At 37.3% G+C, this 19726-nt stretch overlaps 1 protein-coding gene across 7 annotated transcripts in view; it reads left to right on the top strand.

Annotated features, from left to right (window-relative positions):
* The window catches only part of LOC147871604 (oxytocin receptor A-like), a 546632-nt gene that overhangs the window by 488107 nt on the left and 38799 nt on the right, over positions 1 to 19726 (top strand). For 4 of the 7 annotated variants that reach the window (XM_087360682.1, XM_087360685.1, XM_087360684.1 and 1 more), the window contains exon 7: positions 3625 to 3889. In XM_087360682.1, coding sequence (XP_087216808.1) covers positions 3625 to 3889 — 265 coding nt within the window. Of the gene's footprint in view, positions 1 to 3624; positions 3890 to 5388; positions 6166 to 7598; positions 8743 to 12373; positions 19617 to 19726 lie in introns of those variants that run through there. The other 3 variants (XM_087360686.1, XM_087360687.1, XM_087360681.1) reach the window with 3 other exon arrangements.

Here is a 19726-nt window from a genome sequence, read left to right as displayed (position 1 = left end):
CAGCTGTCTTTTTGAAACATTTCCATCTGGCACGTCACTGTACGTGATATCCCCCTCCTATAATAGACACTGTGTAATCTAATGTTGTATTAAATAAATATCACTCTACGGATATATAGGCAGTTTTTGGATACTCTGTGCTTGGAGGTTTTTGGAGAATTCTCTCAGCTCTGGGAATACTTTTCGAAGACCGTCTCAAAACCTGTACCTACTCATGACAACATAACTCTTAAAAACGCTGGTAAATACTCATGCCATGTTGTGACTGATATTTTAACCCACAATCCCAGTGTTTGAGCGACGACATCCATAACTTGTGCCACGCGACCACTGCCATTAACTGAAACGGAGACAAAAATACTGGCAGTTTGAAAAAAAAGTGGATCACGTTCATTACAAGGAAAAATATTTTATCACTGGAATCGAAATCTTAACAAGTTTAGAACACAATAAAATCAAGAATTACACAGAGACAAATAATCGTTTATCGTTCCTTTTGAGAAATTGAGCTAAGGAACAACGACCAAGTTCGATTGCCAAGAAAGAACAGATTTTCATTTAATATAGATTATATCTTCAATGATTGATACAATGAGTACATATGTTATTTTAAGACCCTGTATCAAGTATAAGAGTCTTGTAGCATCGAAAAATATGTGGCAATGAGAGAAATTATGAGTATGTGAGCGTCTGGAAAAGACCATTAATAGACATTTGAATGAACTGGCGGGAAAACAAAGATATTGAACCTGGTAGACCAAATTCTGAAATATACATCAAGTCATATTAACGCTTAATTAATCTTTTGCGTACTTTTAGGTGGTTCAGTGAAAATTATTGCATAATTCGCTGGGGAAGTGTATGGAATTCATTAGGAAGGTGTTTCTCAAAAACACCTACCGATTATAAATCTCTGCAAGTTTAAACCTATTTTACTTAGAACAACCAACAAGACTCCATTTAGCAGAAGAAAATTAAAAGATTTTATCACAGGTATTTCATGCGTGATTTATCACCAAAACGAAAGAGAACAAGCCTCTATTAATCCTATGTAGCATACGAGGTGCGATCGGAAAGTTTCTAGACTGCGCCTATAAAAACCCGTACACTTATCTCAGGTATTAAATTCATCCATCACTCTCGAAGTAGTTCCCCTGGGAGTGAACACAACGATCCCAGCGTCGCTGCCAAGCCTGGAAGCATCCCTGGAAATCTTTCTTTGTCAGCCTGTCAAGCACCATCTGCGATTCTGCCTGAATCTCTTCTATCGTCTCAAATCTCCTTCCCTTTAGCTGAATTTTCATCTTTGGGAAGAGTAAGAAGTCACACGGAGCTTATAAAGGAAGTTGGAGTCGGTTCTTGCAAGATCTTTGAGCTCCTGACAAACGAGAAGTCGATTCTGCTTCTGGTCCTCAGACAGGATGCGTCGCATGTGGAGTTCTTCCTTTAGAATCAGCTGACAGGTCCCATAGCCTATAACAACAATGTCGCACAAGTCGTTGATGGTACGACGTCGATCTTCGTAACATTTTCGGGCGTTGTGCTCGAAGATGGTCGTCCAGAACGCTCGTCATCATCGACAGAGGTTCGGCCATTTTTAAAACGTGAATGCCACACAAACGTTTGTGCACGACCCATTGCGGACTCCCCAAATGCTTGCTTTAGCATTTCATAGGTTTCCGTAGACGTTTTGGCGAGTCTTTGGCAAAATTTGATGCACACGCCATTCCGAAATCGCAGGAGGGTCGGTGTAATGCACTACCAAAACGCCCGTAACTAAGAAACAAATGCTAATTCGATGATGCCGGCTGGCACACTGATTCAGTATGAATGTAGGCCGCACCCCCTAGCGGCAGAAGCTCGTACTACATCCGGTTCGCCCGCTATTGACACAGTCTTGAAACTTTCCGATCGCACCTCGTATATACAGTTACTTAGATAATTTGGGTATTTACTTCAGTAAGTGTTTTATGGCAATGGCGAACGAAAACATAATCCTCGACACACCCCAGCAGAAGACGAAATAAGGTCGGAAAACCTCGGAAGCAATGTCATTGATTCTGCTCGTTTTAATCAACTTTCTGGTTACCAATAAACTTCCTTCCGTGCGGTCGAGTAACCATGTCCGCGGTAAAGACTAGCGGTTTAAGGAACGTCTGTTGCAACATTGCACAGAATATTTAAGGTAATCTCGTTGCAGCTTATAATGAATCCCTCGGGTTCTCTTAATGCCACAGTTCTGTTTATTGACGTTAAAAGATATACGAATTACTAAATACCAACTTAGACATTAGAGTTTAGTCGTTTGCTAGCATTTCAAGGAACCCCCCCCCCCCCCCCCCCACAGAAACGGAAACAAACTTTTTCACTGCTACTCAAAGCCTAAAGCATGCACAGATGTCTTTTCAGAACTCACTATACCAGTTGAGTAGAATTACCAGATCTCAATCGGCACGGAGTACGGTCTTCCAAGGATTTGCGTACAAAGGATTCATTCACTAGTTTTACGTTTGATTCACTGACTGTCGGTTTTCCCCGGCCAATTCTCGGTACCATTGCTTAACAAAGTAACAAAGTTTTCTCAAAGCGCGGTATATACACGATAGTCAAAAATTTAAGCACGCATTCTGAAGGGTTATGTGTCATTAAATCATTACAATGAAAAGATCGCCGACATTTTAATGTAAAATACTCAAAATGTGTATAAAGTTTTCAAAATATTTTAATTTAAGTGCTAGCTGCAGGTTTATAAAAATGAAAGCTAAGTTTGAATGATTGTCCATGCTCAGTTCAGGATATCAGGAGTGTTGGTTTCTGTGCTAACAGTAACTTTTTCATTTTACGCTCTGATTCACGAATCATAACTGAAAGAACAATGCTCAAAGAAATCCCCAAAGAAACAAGTCATTTTAGATATGGTAAAGTTGCGTCATATTGTGATATAATAAATATATATTATTTAAATCTTGTCCGTCTAATCACAATAAATTCTTATTAAATATTAAAATATTACAATAATTAACATTTAAAATATTTAAAATATTAAATGATGTTCTTTATCGAAATATTCGATTTACATAGTCTAATGTAAATCGAATATTTCGATAAAGAACATCATTTAAAATTTTAAATGTTAATTATGGTAATATTTTAATATTTAATAAGAATTAGACCATGTAAATCGAATATTTCGATAAAGAACATCATTTAATATTTTAAATATTTTAAATGTTAATTATTGTAATATTTTAATATTTAATAAGAATTTATTGTGATTAGACGGACTAGATTTAAATAATATATTTAAATAATAAATTATTTTAAATTCCTTTTAGTCCAATGTTTCTTTTGATTTGTATAAAGCTCGCTCTGAAATTTATAACAATTATTTTAATATTTTACAAAATATTGGAACTTGACAAAATACTAAAGTGGCATTGATATTTATAGACATTAGTGTTAAGAACTTTTCAATATGGTAAATATTTAAACAAATGTAATACGTAGTGAAATAACATAAAAGCTTTGTAAATGTAAAACTATGAATCTGTTTCCGCATTAAAGGTAAATGCGGTAGGCAATGTCTCAGAGCAAGCATCTGGAACACGTGTCCTCTGTTGTCAGGTACAGCGTCTCCGTGTTCATCGTGCCACTGAGCGTTCTGGCGGCGACGTACTCCAGCATCTGCCGGGAAATTTGGTTGCACGCAGGCCGCAGTCCGCAGAGCCAGGAGGGAAATTGCAGTCCGCTCATATCACGCGCCAAGATGAACACTGTGAAACAGATGGTTGCCGTCCTGGCGCTCTACGTCGTCTGTTCTGCTCCATTTATCAGTGCGCACTCTGGGCCACCTGGGACACACAAGCACACACAAAACCTTTCTTCACAGGTAGGCAGCGCCCCACTCCAGACACCCCTCCGAAGGACGCCATATGCACATCCAAACAACCGTCTGCTCTAGCTACCCATTCATTCAATCCAATGCCTCTGTCTACCAAATCATCAACTCTAGTGTATCTAACTGTTCACCTACCTAAGCCCACGTATCATAACTAATTTATTTACCACCTTTTTTCAACTGCCAATCCATCTAACCTAAAAAGCCATCTAGCCAGTAGATCAGTGGTAATCCTGGGGGTCTCGGGTTCGATTCCCGGCGGTGCCCGAATTTATAACTTGTGTTGGGCAAGGCCGTGGTCTAGGCAACACGGAGTTTTCCTCCGTGGCATCCCAACAATTACTCCATTCACACACAGAAGAAGGCAATGGCAAACCACTTCTGGATCATCTGCCAAGAACGTATATGAACAGGTCCCAGTCCGAGAAAAGGATGGAAGGATCCTGTTCATATGGACCTGTCGTCAGACAGAACACTATAAAAAAACAGATATAATTTCTCTTCAACTTTGTACCCTCAAAGTTGTTGGTGTATAATTCAAGTTATACATAGTATATAATCTACATCTAAAATAAATTAAATAAATTACATTACTGATTATTCAGTGTTTATCATAAAATAATATATATATATATATATATTAAATTTCACGTACCCCCTAAGATGTCTTCGCGTACCCCAGGTTCAATACCACTACAGTAGAGTACCATCTGTTCACCCAGTCATGTACCCCAGCTAGGCATCTATCAGTACATGAAATGCGTATTTTGAAGAGACATCGACGGTGACCACGAGGTTGATGGGATCTTGAGTTTGAATCACGCTTAAGGCATGGTGAGAAATGTGTATATATATATATATATATATATATATATATATATACACTTCCATATAGAGTCACAGGTGAAAAGATGAAAGAAGTGATTAGCACTTCTGCGTAGTATTTGAAAGGTTCCAGGTTCAAATCTCTGCCCGGAAACCGGATATCGTAACTGACAATTTTCGTGGTTTTTGTCAGTTCCTCTAAGTAAATTCCGAAACACTACTTCAAAGTTGTTCGCGATCGTTTCCTGTCCAATTATTTATCCATCAATCAGCCTGTCATTCGACCTTTATTTTATGGTCTGAAATACTAAAACGGACGTTAACACAGAAATCCAATTAATTTAAGTTATCTTTGTTCGTATTTACTGTTGGGTGTGCATATGTCTGAAATATTCGCTTTATCCTCTCTCATATACTTAATACGTTGTTTCATTTTAATTATTATTAATCATATTAATTATTTCTGTACTCTACGTTCCGCTGTGATGTTACGTACAACTCCTGTGACATTAGAGTTCCTCAAGGCAGCGAGTCTTCTAGATTTATGGCAGTTCTTTACCCACAAGACAGTCATTTTAAGTTCAACTCTTATCTGGTGTATTTGTATCTATGTTTTCATATCCTTATCACACTAGTAAGAGTATCTGATTATCTTGACGGTCTAGGTAGCTCATGTTACTCTGGGTTGTGAACGCCATGTGGATTCATACGTAGACACCAACATTCCGACGGGACATGCTCTCTCCATCTTCAGGGCGTTACTAGTAGAAGACCAACGTCGAGGAAAATAACAAAGAATTCCAAATGAATTGGTAAGGCGCGGTTCAAGTGATTCCGCATACCAATTGCGTAGTTACCACGAGTCTAATCGCTTTCAAAATTCATCTTCTGTGCTCAGTTTCCCTTAGAATTCACTCTAGTTTCGAACTGTGTCACTGTACTCGACTCTCAACCACTAAAGTCAACTTAATGACTACCGGTTAGAATCCTCTGGAACTGGACTGAACCCCTACAGGACCGACTGCTTCATTTGCCTTTCCTATCAGCCATATCAAATTGCTGCCTTGGAAGCCTTGTGCAGAATACTAAACGAACTTAAACGCCGCCACCAAGGGATTTAACAAGACAGCAGAGAATGTCACACGCGGTCTTTTGCAAGTTTGGGATTCTAAATTCATAGTCTAACCTACCACAGCCGAGCCCAACCTCGACTAACCAAACATTCCATAGCCTTACTTATCCTAGCCTTTCATAAACTTACCTAAACTAAACTTATTAAAGTTGTCATTATTACTTATGTTATCATGATTGCCTTGGTTCTCATATTTATCTTGGTTGCTATGGTTCGCTTGGTCAAATTGATTGTCACGTGTACATGCGTTGCTAAAAGATATATACACATTATTATTATTATTATTATTATTATTTAGTGTTCTGTGTGACGACAGGTCCATATGAACAGGATCCTTCCATCCTTTTCTCGGACTGGGACCTGTTCATATACGTTCTTGGCAGATGATCCAGAAGTGGTTTGCCATTGCCTTCTTCTGTGTGTGAATGGAGTAATTGTTGGGATGCCACGGAGGAAAACTCCGTGTTGCCTAGACCACGGCCTTGCCCAACACAAGTTATGAATTCGAACCCGAGACCCCAGGATTACAAGGCCAGCGTTCTAACCGCTAGACCACCTCATCTTATTATTATTTAGTGTTCTGTCTGACGACAGGTCCATATGAACAGGATCCTTCCATCCTTTTCTCGGACTGGGACCTGTTCATATACGTTCTTGGCAGATGATCCAGAAGTGGTTTGCCATTGCCTTCTTCTGTGTGTGAATGGAGTAATTGTTGGGATGCCACGGAGGAAAACTCCGTGTTGCATATACGATAACATGGTTACCTTGTCAACCATTGTCTTTGTTGCAATAATTTCTATGTTCACATTGGTTATCAAGGTTACAGTGGTTTTCATGACCATCTATATTTTGGTGACCTTGGCTCCCATCATCCCCTTAATCATCCCGGTGTCCATGGTACGGAGATGTGGACGGTGTGCCATTGGAGAAACCCCTAAATCGCACTTTTGAATATTTGTTTACCATGGTTACCATGGTAAACAAATTTACGGGTTGAGGCAATACGTACCATGGTTACGCTGGTTAACATGACAATGATAATAATTCTTTAGTTAGCTGTAATACTTGCCGCGGTTAAAAGTACTTGGTCGACAATGATGGTTGAACGGATTTTGACTAAATTTAACATGACGTGACTTCTAACCAAGATTGTGATATTTACATTTGTGGTTAAGGATAGTCGGATGAAGCCGAACTATAGGGCGGAGATTACCCTAATTTAGGTCTGGTTCAGACGAAGGACAATTTGAGTAAGGTTAAGAATGGTTAAGTTAGATTAACTTAGTTTTCGATATGTAGGGTTGTGATGTGTTGGGTTGGGTTAGGAGCAAAGGTTTAAGTTGGGATAATTTGTGTGGGGGGAGATATAAGGTTAGGTTATGTGAGGGAGGGCAGATTATTACTTCTAAATGGAAATTGTGTACTCCGGTACGGAAGACACTTTCCAGGCTTGTTGACTTGGTCACCATGGTTACCGATTTGACTCATGCGGACAGGCAGATACTGCCAAATATAAACGAGTTTTTCCTTACACTTCCTGCAGAGAGCGCATAAATAATTTTATGACTTTCTGCGACATTAATATTATGCTCGGCTATGTTAGATGGTCATTTTTCAATGGATATACAGATTATGTTAATAAACTAAGCACCAAGCTCGTACCATGGGTCAGTTGCTTCCATTACAGTGTTTGTCTCATGCTGAAGTACATTATGACGGAATGCCTTGGTTCTTTTACAGTTAGATACATGAGTCCACCAGGCCTTTTGTCTCCAATCCGGATACAATTACTGGCGCTGTAGTATACAAAAGCTGAATGTACCTTGTTATTCATTGAGTTCACTACAAAAGCCAACTGTCTGCCTTTTGTCGCACCAAATCCCTCGTCTCCGTTCCCAATTACTTTCAAGTACACACCTGAATTTGTTGGAAATCCACTTGCAACATAAATTACAACCAATATAATTTACGTATGATACAATTATTCACATACTTGAACGGTTATAATTGCCATCGTTGTCAAGATATGTGCAATGCTATGAAACCAGAAGAGTGTACCAAAATATACGAATATGGTTCTGCGACATGACGACATGACATCGGAAAGTCTCAGTTATATTAGTTCCGCGTGAAAAATTATGGTGTCCCCTATTTCAAATTTTAAAAATTTAAATAAACTATGACATCGCTCAGCAGATGAATTCATAACATCCTAAAGTTTATCCATCAATCTGCATCGGACACACGCAACATCGCATATGATTATCTTGTTTTCGTCATCTGTGTCACAAAGTCAGTAAAAATTTGGTTCCTTAGTCAACTAATACGTGTTCCCAACTAAATTTTGCAATGCAATCCTTGGTCATTCTGTAATCAAAACGATACTCATGATAGGATTTGAGAACTGTGGACGGGGGAGGGATACGTCTCAGATGTGGGATTTGAGGTTTTCACGGCGGTGAATTTGAATATGGCTGTCTTCTGGGTTGATGCGCCATGTAGTCTGGTAGAAGTTTACAGACATTTCAGAGGTCCTTCTACCTCCATCATCAGGGCGATCGCCAGTGTAGACCAAAAGCTGAGCTCTCCCGTTCAGTATGAATCTGCCCCGAGTTTCTTGGACATTTCTGATGGCATTTTGCAAAGAAACATTGAAAATCAGCGTCGTTAGGCCATCTCCCTCTTTCAGGCCATTCTGAATGGGAAATGTATCGGACAAATGTTTACCTACACGAATTTTAACTAGAGGTTTCACTTAAACAAGTGTTAATCAGCTTCACTGGCTTCTTAAGTACACCAAATTTAAGCAAAGTATTGTAAAGAGCTTATCTTTTAAATGAGTAATATGCTTTCTTGTAGTCTATAAATAGTTTATGGACTTTCACATACTACTCAAACTTTTTGTATAGTATATGGCGAATGTAGAAAATTTCATCAGTTGTAGATCGATTACGACAGGACCCACACTGATGATACCCAACAATTTCATTAACATATTGAATCAACCTCGTAAAAAAATCGTTGGATAAAATTTTGGAGGCAGACGATGTGGTGACACAGGACATGGATGGAGGGCTTTGGTTAATTCGGTGATGAACTCTCGGTTCCCTAAGCCATCTAGTTTGTAATTAATTAGGCAGATGATAAGAGGGAAATTTCTCGATAATTATTACAATAAATCTTATCACCCTTCTTACGAATTGGTACAGTAATAGATTCCTTCCACTGATGTGATAATTCTCCTTTCGCCATAAACGTAAAATAAATAAGTTTGCGTATCTCGGAGCACAACGTTTCGCCTTCTGCTTTGAAAAATTTGGCCTGAATCTCATCTGTACACGGGGATTTATACTTTGTCAACTTCTTAATAACAGTTTCCACTTCGATAGCGCTAGGTTCTTATACGAGGTGCGATCGGAAGGTTTTCAGACTGCGCCCGTACACTTATCTCAGGTATTAAATTCATCCATCACCCTCGAAGTAGCTTCCCTGGGAGTGAACACAACGATCCCAGCGCCGCTGCCAAGCCTGGAAGCATCCCTGGAAATCTTTCTTTGTCAGCCTGTCAAGCACCATCTGCGATTCTGTCTGAATCTCTTCTATCGTCTCAAATCTCCTTCCCTTTAGCTGAATTTTCATCTTTGGGAAGAGGAAGAAGTCACACGGAGCTTAGAAAGGAAGTTGGGGTCGGTTCTTGCAAGATCTTTGAGCTCCTGACAAACGAGAAGTCGATTCTGCTTCTGGTCCTCAGACAGGATGCGTCGCATGTGGAGTTCTTCCTTTAGAATCAGCTGACAGGTCCCATAGCCTATCCCAACAATGTCGCACAAGTCGTTGATGGTACGACGTCGATCTTCGTGAATGGCCTGCCGAATCTTCGTAACATTTTCGGGCGTTGTGCTCGAAGATGGTCGTCCAGAACGCTCGTCATCATCGACAGAGGTTCGGCCATTTTTAAAACGTGAATGCCACACAAAAGTTTGTGCACGACCCATTGCGGACTCCCCAAATGCTTGCTTTAGCATTTCATAGGTTTCCGTAGCCGTTTTGGCGAGTCTTTGGCAAAATTTGATGCACACGCCATTCCGAAATCGCAGGAGGGTCGGTGTAATGCACTACCAAAACGCCCGTAACTAAGAAACAAATGCTAATTCGATGATGCCGGCTGGCACACTGATTCACTACGAATGTAGGTCGCATCCTCTAAAGTCAGAAGCTCGTACTACATCCGGTTCGCCCGCTATTGACACAGTCTTGAAACTTTCCGATCGCACCTCGCATATCTAACTGCGTAATATCATGAACCCCGTGAACATTTAACACCTACTTAAAACCCTGTTGGGGTCTGCGAGCAGATAACCGTTCTCATCTTTGATAATGTTAACTTTGTGTTGGTAATCTTTTCTAAACTCATTTATGCCTCTGTATAAATCTCCAATATTTTTTTCTGTAATTAGTTTTAGGTTCATTATTTATTTTTATTTTACGTATTCCCCTTTCTTCTTCCTAAATATTCTAATGGTTTCACATAATAAATTTTGCAGATCACCTCCATTGATTTGACTTGGATTCTGTCACTTTTGTAATGCAGTCTTCTTCCATTTGCTTATTAATTTGAACACTTATCATCAAACCATGGTTTGCTACCCTTTAACTTGCGATATCCTACATTTTCCTTGGCTGAGGTCTTGGTACACTTGATTTTACATGATTTGGTGTTTGGTCGAATTATTTCATCTCATTATTATCGAAGCCTGACTGTGTTTCACTAAACATTGGTGTTCGGGATCACAATTCAAACGACCACTGCCAAGTCACATCAACGTTAACACTCCCATGGGAGACTAGTTGACAATATATATATATATATATATATATTTATATATATATGTAAAATTGAACGGATTCATTTAATTATTTCTGGCCTCGTCAGAGGTATTCGTTATCCATTTGTTCTTTCGTTTAAAATCTCGTCTGTTCAACAACCACGGGACCGCTTTAATTTTCATTAAACTTAAAAATTTATGTTTTCTACAAATATTAAAGTTTGTATCGAATATTTCAAACAAACTCCGTCAAGCAGAGATTCTGGTTTACTTCAGAGTCTCGCAAAATAAAATATTCAGTCGACTAAGTATTCTTTTGATAAAAACTGTTCAGACAGGCTTTTATACGACATTTCATTTACGCACTCTACTGCATATAGTTTTACATTTTAGGCGCATGTTGAAATGTTTTTAGGCTAAGAAAAAAATTCTCACACATTGCAGTCCAAAGTTTTATCATTGCCAGCACAAATTCTGTTCATTTGATCTGTTCCTTTGCTAAGTTTTGCCAATCTGTGTTTGGGAATACTCCACCGTAATATTCTCCCATTTCCTTCTCCTGCTTCTAAGTGAACGCTTTGGAAAATGTTTCCCTATAAACTGTAAGTACGTCTTTAGTTTTTACCTGAGCAACACGGCCATCCGAACGTAATGTTCTTCGTTCAACCTTGCTAAGAATGTTAGCAGAACGAAATTTTCAGTTATGTAATTACTTTCCGATCAATTTTGAAATTAGTATTTTACAGTTACATCACAAATATAAACATGTAAGTAAATTACACTGATTCGTCGTGATGTTGCAATATTTCTTCCTTTAAACGTTTGCAAGTGTCTCAGCTGACCGAAAAATACTTGCTTTTATGATCTTAAATTCATATTCGTCTTCGATAAGTTAACGTTGATAAAATAATTAACTCGTAGAACCCAATTATTCATATTTTGTACAACATACCAACTTGCTTAATTGAACCAAATTTTTTTTTTAGAAACTTTGCTGTTTGTAGAAATCTTATTGTTAACTCGGTTGAAGGAAAAAATTACTATATAATTATTTGTGTATTTATTTATTATATCGTCTAGACTTAAGTGATCTGGCTTAATAAAGAGCACAGTAATGTGCCTTCAGTTTTCATAAAAGTTATGGAATTCTTTGTCTAGTTAAGAAACTATTAGTTTCAAAACATGGACTCGGTTCTATGCAGTTACACAGTTAATTAGTTGATTTATCGGGGATCATGAGCGTGGTTTCAGACGTAACAGATCAATAATTGATCAGATATTCTGCATTCGACAGATACTAGGAAAAAATGAGAGTACATTAATTGTTTATAAATTTCAAAAAGCCTATGACTATGTTAAAAGAGAAGTGTTATACAATATTCTCATCAAGACCTAGTTTAGAGTACTAGATGGGCATTTTTCTACGTCAACCAGTACATTATTTTAAATTATAACACCCGAATGCACGTGTTTAACATTAGAGGTGCAGGAAACTGCGTGAAGATGAACGTGATTATTTTGTTCTGTTATTTTATATTTTGATTATGGTTTATTTAACGACGTTATCAGGAGCCCAGTCTCACATGATATTTTATTAATGAACAATAAATTAGAGAAACGAAGCGCATATGGGTCCATCTTCAGGTTCTACAATTATCATAGTATCTGCGATTTCAATTCTTTTTACAGAATACCTGTTGCTAAATTGGCTTTGAGGTTTTCACAACGGTGAGTCTCAAGATGGCTGTCTCCTCTAAAACTTCCGAAATACCACAAGGAAACCTAGTGTATAATGATGTAATATCGTCGTCCACGTCATTCATAATTACAGTCTCTGCTGATTGATTACAGAACACCATCAAATTCAATATAAACGCAACAAGAAAGCTTTATTCTAACTTAAAGATTAATAACCTGAAGGCATTTTAACTCATAGATAGCTTGAACATTCTTAAAATTTAACCAGCATACCATGAAAAGGGCATTCAAATTATAATATTCTTCTTTCTACTGCAGTACATTATTTTTAAAACCGAGAAAAGTATGTTATACCCTAGGTACGTACTCACCAAGTATAACTGTAGAAAAAACGGGTGGATCCATGCGAATGTTATCTGTTTTAAAATTTGCTAAATATTTAGCAATTTTTATCTATTAGTTTCGAACACATAAAGAGATTCATCTGAAGATGAAAAATTAAGGCTTAAAACATGTATTGGATGTTAATAAACATTGAGTCCATAATCAAACTTTATCAAGTGTATCGCCTGTGAGGATTTAATTTTCTGACAGATATTTCTTGGTCAGATAACTTAATGTTCAGTCCGTAATGTGGTCCATAGAAACTTGTGTATTCTTGTATTTCATTTACTAAGTCTATGAAAACCGTAGCTCCAAATAGACTCCAAATGTCATCGTTTTCTCGTTTGTATTTCTTAATTCAGGAATAAACAAAGTTTATTAAAGTGCTTTATATCCCATCATAGTTCCGTGTAGGGTCTATTTATTAAAACGTCGTTTCAGTAATTAACCTACTGTTTCTGTAAAAGGCTGGTGTTTAATTCCGCGGGTGACCTGGTTAATATTCTAATATTTGCGTCATCCGCCATTTATTACGCTGAGGTCTTTAACTTTGTGCCTTAAAGCTTCCAGTGGCTGTACGGTTGTTCCGTTTATATCCTCTGACAACCTTTCTCTTTAATCTCAATTACCCAGAGAGTCTTCACATTCCCAGGTGTCATACTCCGAAGCGGAACTTATATGCAACCAATTAGCACAGACCTCCCTCTCCTTCCTACAACAGGATTAATTAAGTGTAAGAAGCATGTTTCCCTGGTTCAAAATGTCTCACTAAGGCACGAGAAGGTAAAATCAGATCGTATTCGGTATTCGATACGTGATAAATAGATCAGTCGGAAAATTAATTTAATACACCAAAATCTCGCCAAAGGTACAATGCCGTGCTACATATTAAGCCAGTATTACTTGAAATTATAAAAAAACTGGTTAAACCATTGGGGAAATATAAATAAAATACGAAAATATTAACAGCAGAAATTATCACTTATATAAAATGAGCAGTGTCTTGAAGAAGCTGCTTATTAAATATTTCATCTGCCTGTTATGAAATCTGAAGTTTTGTTACCGAGTTCACTATAGACTGTAGTTTGACAAACCTCTAATCCAATAGACGTAAAAAATAAATGGAAGTGATTGAAAATTTGAGATTCATCACAGTGTTAAAGAGACTATTACATATAGGAAGTGATGTACTGAGATAAAATGGATGAAGAATGGATGTTCGAAGTACCAGCTATGGTGTGAGGAATAATAGGAAGAATTTGGAAAAGGAAAGATGATTTTCAGAGTGACTAATCTTTGAAGACAGGAAAATACAGAAAATCTTCTTAACTAATATTTCGGTTCATGTGCGTTTGAGTTTCTTGATGGATTAACCAAGATTTCCAAAGGATTTTGACAGAGGTGTGTTAGCTAGGCGTTAAAAAAATATTGTTTCGGTATTTTCCCCTAAAGTATCGAGTAAAACAATCGACCGGCAGACAATCTATCCCGAACTACAGTGCTTTCACTGATAAGATGAGAGCAACTGTTACATCCCGGTTCCCGGCTGGAACTGCACTGCTCACCGCCAAGCGCTACGAGGTTTTCTTCGCTCTATTATATTTATTTATTTTTATTTAGTGTTCTGTCTGACGACAGGTCCATATGAACAGGATCCTTCCATCCTTTTCTCTTCTCGGACTGGGACCTGTTCATATACGTTCTTGGCAGATGATCCAGAAGTGGTTTGCCATTGCCTTCTTCTGTGTGTGAATGGAGTAATTGTTGGGATGCCACGGAGGAAAACTCCGTGTTGCCTAGACCACGGCCTTGCCCGACACAAGTTATAAATTCGGGCACCGCCGGGAATCGAACCCGAGACCCCAGTATTACAAGGCCAGCGTTCTAACATTGTTGTTAGCTACTATTTTCTTCACACACAATCCCCCCAAACTGGATAGACGTTGACATGTGTTTTTTTTTAAATAATCTCATCAAGATAATTATTACTGATTTCGATGGTTAACAGAGCAGGGAATTTTTCGTATGCCTACTATCATTAATATTCAGACTCGATGTACCACGACAACATTTCCATCAATTCTCCAGGACTTCGTTCGACAAATAAATATTTGAATCGTTTATCTTTACAATTTATTGATATGACTTCCAAATCGATTTTGGACACTATCAGAGCCCTAACGTGTTCATGTTACTTTTCCTCAATTGTGATCGCCAAGGAAACTTGAAATCCTTTAAGAAGACAAATTAGAATGAAAAGCTATTTTAGAGAACGCTTCGGTGATAAAAGGTACAAACTCACCTCTCGCTCATCGTAATGCCAATGACTGTCAGTCAGTATGTACAATTCCATTCAACTGTTCTCCTGGAATTGCGCGATAGAAGTATTCAATGTCACAAAGCATGACAATTCTGTTTAGAAGAACTTAAACGTAATATTTGCCCCTCTAATGGCTCTCCATTCAATGTATCCTTTCATTTAAAAAATTCAAGCTCCTGTTTTCATGTACGCGCTGTCGTAATTTCTACATATTTTCCAGAACGGTAATGGAAAACCTTTGGTCTGTGAATATAATAATAACAGAACAAAAAATTATGAATAGAAGATCTCAGTCTAAAAGTTGTTTGGTCCAATGCAGTTCGTAATATTAATTCTAAGGTGATATTAGTCTCTGCAGAGTTCAGTAGATAAATATATTCATTTATTTGTGTGTTCATTATTAAGTTCAGTTCTTAGCAACTTTATATAAGCTTTAGTTTCAAACTAAGAACATGCAGTAAGCCAGGTGTACCAAGTCTCGTTTACCCGGACGCTTAAAAAGTATAGCTTTTAGTGGGACTCGTATAAAGAAATTCTTAACATACGTTGCTTCTGTTTGCAATAACAATATTTAACATTGTCGTCTCATACCTGTGAGGGACTGTCTTCACTTCTAACTTCATCTCTCAGAAATCTCATACTGGCTACTTTTACATCTTCCCTGTTTCCGTTCTCAGTATCTAAGTCCCCCTTTCATATTTAGACATTTTATTGAATTCGTTATAACACATCCTTCTTCATACTTTGAGCGGAGTTTACACTTGTGTTTTCATTTAATTCGCAGTGCGACCACTCATAAAGTTGAACGCAAATTTAATTTCCCGGCTGGCGGCTGGAACTGCATGACTCACCGCCAAGCACTATAAAGTTTTCACGGCAGGAGTCAAGTGTCACTCCATAAAAAATAAACCTTCCTATATTATGGCACTTCATGTCGACATCCGGAAAGTTAGAATTTTGTTAAACTTTATCAGTGAGCTCACTTTACTTCTGTAACCTACATTCTCCTTTACACATTTATTTTTCATTCTGTTATGTCTCCATTTCGTATCATTTCTGTTCATTTATTTCCACATACAAATGTTGTAATAACATTTATTTTTATCGTGTATGTTTTTGCCTTGTATCTCTGCAACATTTTATTTCCTTTACTTATATTTGGCTGTAAATCATCTTCGTTGTATATAAATATATATATAAATGTATATATAAATTATATAATAATTTATAAATATATATATATAAATGTATATATAAATTATATAATAATATATAAATATATATAAATGTTAGATCACAGTGTGAAGTGAAAATTGTTATCTTCTGATTTAATATCTTATTACATTTCTATAGCCCACAGGTTAAATATCAATTTGGTAACTCTGATCCCTCTCGTAAACCTGTGATTAAAAGCAAAAATTTTGTATTTCAAATTAATATTGTTATTCCTGCTTCAATTATTAAGTTCCTTGTATATTATAGGCCTGTGGTTTCTCACATAGTTGCTACCGTATGCCTTCTAGTGGTTAAAAAATCTCTTCAATTTTTTTTTCACTGTAAATACTGAGCTCCAACATGACCTTTTATGTTATTATTATACTAGTTTCAACAAACGTTGTTAAATATTTGAGCACAGTAGTGAACATTCGGATTCTAAGAGACGCAAGAAACTTCTTGGTCAGCTGAGTGACTCTCTAATTCACAATAACCAGGTCTGCTACGCTCCATACATTATATTCGATGAGGAATTCAGTAAAGTCTCTTTTCAGTGCATGTAACTCTTGTGTGAGAGTCCCTAAGGCCACCTCGATCTTGTTCGAGATCAAAGCTTATTCGTGCGAACAATAATTCAGTCTGTGAGCGTCGGTGCTGGGGGCTATTTTGAAGCCTTTTGTTGTTCAAAGCGAAATGGTTGCTTTTTAACACACTTTTTTTTAATCTCCGGGCGTTTTGAAAGTAGCATTTTGAATCAAAACTGAAATTTAAACAAAATTATTTACGTATATATGTAAAATATTCCTGTTACTGATATTTACTATATATTACATTACATAGGTGCGTAATTCAATCAAATTCCCTTTATTTTTAATAAAACCTGTAACAAAACTTAAGAGCTTAATGGATGTAATAAATGTTATAGCTTATTTTTTACACGAAAGTAGCAGATTTTAAAAGTCAAATCATTTATATTCTTCTCATTTATCCCTCTTTCTTTCCTTGTTTCCTTCTTCTTGTATTTCTTTAATTTCTTTATGTTCAGTATTCAGTTGAAAATTGACTATAACCAAAATGGTCTCGTCGTAGCTCAGGCTTCTTAGTGCCAAATTCGTACTGTATAAATACGGTTTCTATCCAGGGTGACTTAAAGCAACGTTCCTCTTGGACAAAGTGGCACTAAAATAGCCTTCTCCCCTAGTTCTTCGGTCACCCCCGTCTAATCTTCATTCCACCACTGCTCCATGCTCATCTCTCACCGACCCATAAGCTGTGTCGTAGCCCTGACATTAGAGCGTTATCATGCCCTTGTTCCTAAGTTAAGTCTTCAGCCTTGTCTCGACACGAAGCTCGTCTACGAATAAACTGAGCTACGTTTTGCTTAACCAACATATATTTATATCTTCGTATTAATTTCCAGTTATGTTTACTTGAAACCAACAAGTAATTTGATGATAAATTGAGATACTAAATTTCATTAATATCCGTTCATCAAGATAATATATTCGGGTAGATGGACGGCAACAGAAAATCTATCAGATGCTCATAAAATGAATGTTCGTGGTTGAGTTAACAGTTCTCGTTAAAAATTTGGGAATTTCCAGGTTTGATTCCAATTTCTGAGAACTTGTATCCTTGAGTTTCGAAGACTAAGTACCCCAAGTGAAGTCTGGAATAGTAACTAAGTTTAACCCACCTCTGGTTTGAGCATTTGCAGTTTTCCTCTCGTCTGACGTTGATTAAGTGAAGACCCATAACATTTCTTTTCTAGACGTTCATTAGAGACTTTTCCTTTGTGAGATAAGGGATTCGAAATTTACTTGTAAAAGTAAAAATTCAACAGTTAATTATAAATGTCTTGAGACTACGCGCCTTCATTATTCAGAAATAATAGTTCACGAACTACAAAACTCTCCAAGGACAGTCCCTGATTGGCTTCAAATTGTACAATACTTTAGGCACAAAATAATTTTGTCCTCAGATCTAATTAAGACTAACGCGTCAAGATACTGAACATTTAATACTTCAAGAGTCTGCACTTTATAAAATGGGTCGTGTCTTCGTTTCTGGGGAAAACTGCCTTCAGTCTGGAACTTCGAGGTCTTTATTTTTCAACATTTGTTCGGTAATGTCATCATACAAAGAGAAATGTAGCCATAAAAATATGCGATAAAATTTACTAAGCGTTCATCAGTTTTTTAAATACATAAAACCCGAAATAAAATTTACAGACCGGCAGTGGATCGCTTACCATAGGTTTTATCACAACATCGAAAAGACAAGGACATCGATATTTTCATAAAACCGTATTTTATATTACAAGAGAGTCTTCTGTGCTGCAGAATTTGATTCTCATTGTGTTGAAGAAGTATCTAACAATTCAGGTGTTTTTAAATGAACTTATTTTATTTATTCTCAGTAACTGGGTAGCCAGTAACAAATGAGGTACAGCCGAATATATTTCCATCTTTACCCTTTGTGAGCTCATTTGCAGAGAAAAAAGATTATTCTCAATTAAATTGGTAAAATTCCTACAGACAGACATAAACTTTATCTAAACTAGTAATCCGGTTCCCGGAGACGTGTGTGTCTAAGTACATTGCCCGGTGAACAACTTATGTACCAGTTCTGTTGGCATTTTACTTCTCTTTATTTATTTAAATAATCACTTGATATGTTCGTACAATCAATTTAACTTAACATAAAAGGCAACACTTAGCTTGAGAAAGTTTTGTTCGTTAATGTACTTCATAATTTGCACTCTTCAACACATATTATGATCACGAAACCAACTAGAAGTAGATGGAACCTAATATTGTGACCGCGCGTTCTGGGTTCGAGTCCCGGTGAGGCGCAAATAAAAATAAATTGGAAACAAGTAATAAAGATTTACGCGTTTCACTTGTTAGGCAAGTGCGTCCTTTTCAGGCCAGGGGTCAGTTTATTGGTAGGTGCTCTGCATTCAGTGCAGAAGGCTCACTGACACTTAAAAAAGAAAAGAAAAGAAAGTTGCACAAGCAACGACGGTAAAGGAAAGAATTATGGCACCGTGTGACCCCGAAACTTCTTGCAGGGGGCACCCGCCGGCTAAAGGTTTTTTTTAATGGTCCACGTGAGCTAGGGCATCATTACTGCCCAAATACATTTTTTTTTTGTGAAAGTTAAGGGGGGAAGTCCTATAACTAAAGGACAGGAAAGTTTTCTTGGCGCACTCTTTTCTGGAATTCAGAGGAAGCAACATCCTAAATTGTTTTGTAGCTCGATTCGGCCAGTAAATGTTAATTGTAAAAGAAATAAATTGTGCTTGTGAAACTACGAACGTAAATCTCAAGACCATTACCGAAACCTTCCTCGCTGGCATTCAGCTTATACCCCTCCATGTAATATTCCCTGAGAAAAGTTCCATGCCTACATGAGCAGAAATC

The sequence above is a fragment of the Zootermopsis nevadensis genome, unplaced genomic scaffold (genome assembly GCF_977971745.1).
Source record: "Zootermopsis nevadensis isolate Lab colony 2312 unplaced genomic scaffold, Znev_1.0 Znev_ptg000045l, whole genome shotgun sequence".
NCBI lineage: Eukaryota > Metazoa > Arthropoda > Insecta > Blattodea > Termopsidae > Zootermopsis > Zootermopsis nevadensis.
This window is presented reverse-complemented; position numbering and strand designations above follow the sequence as displayed.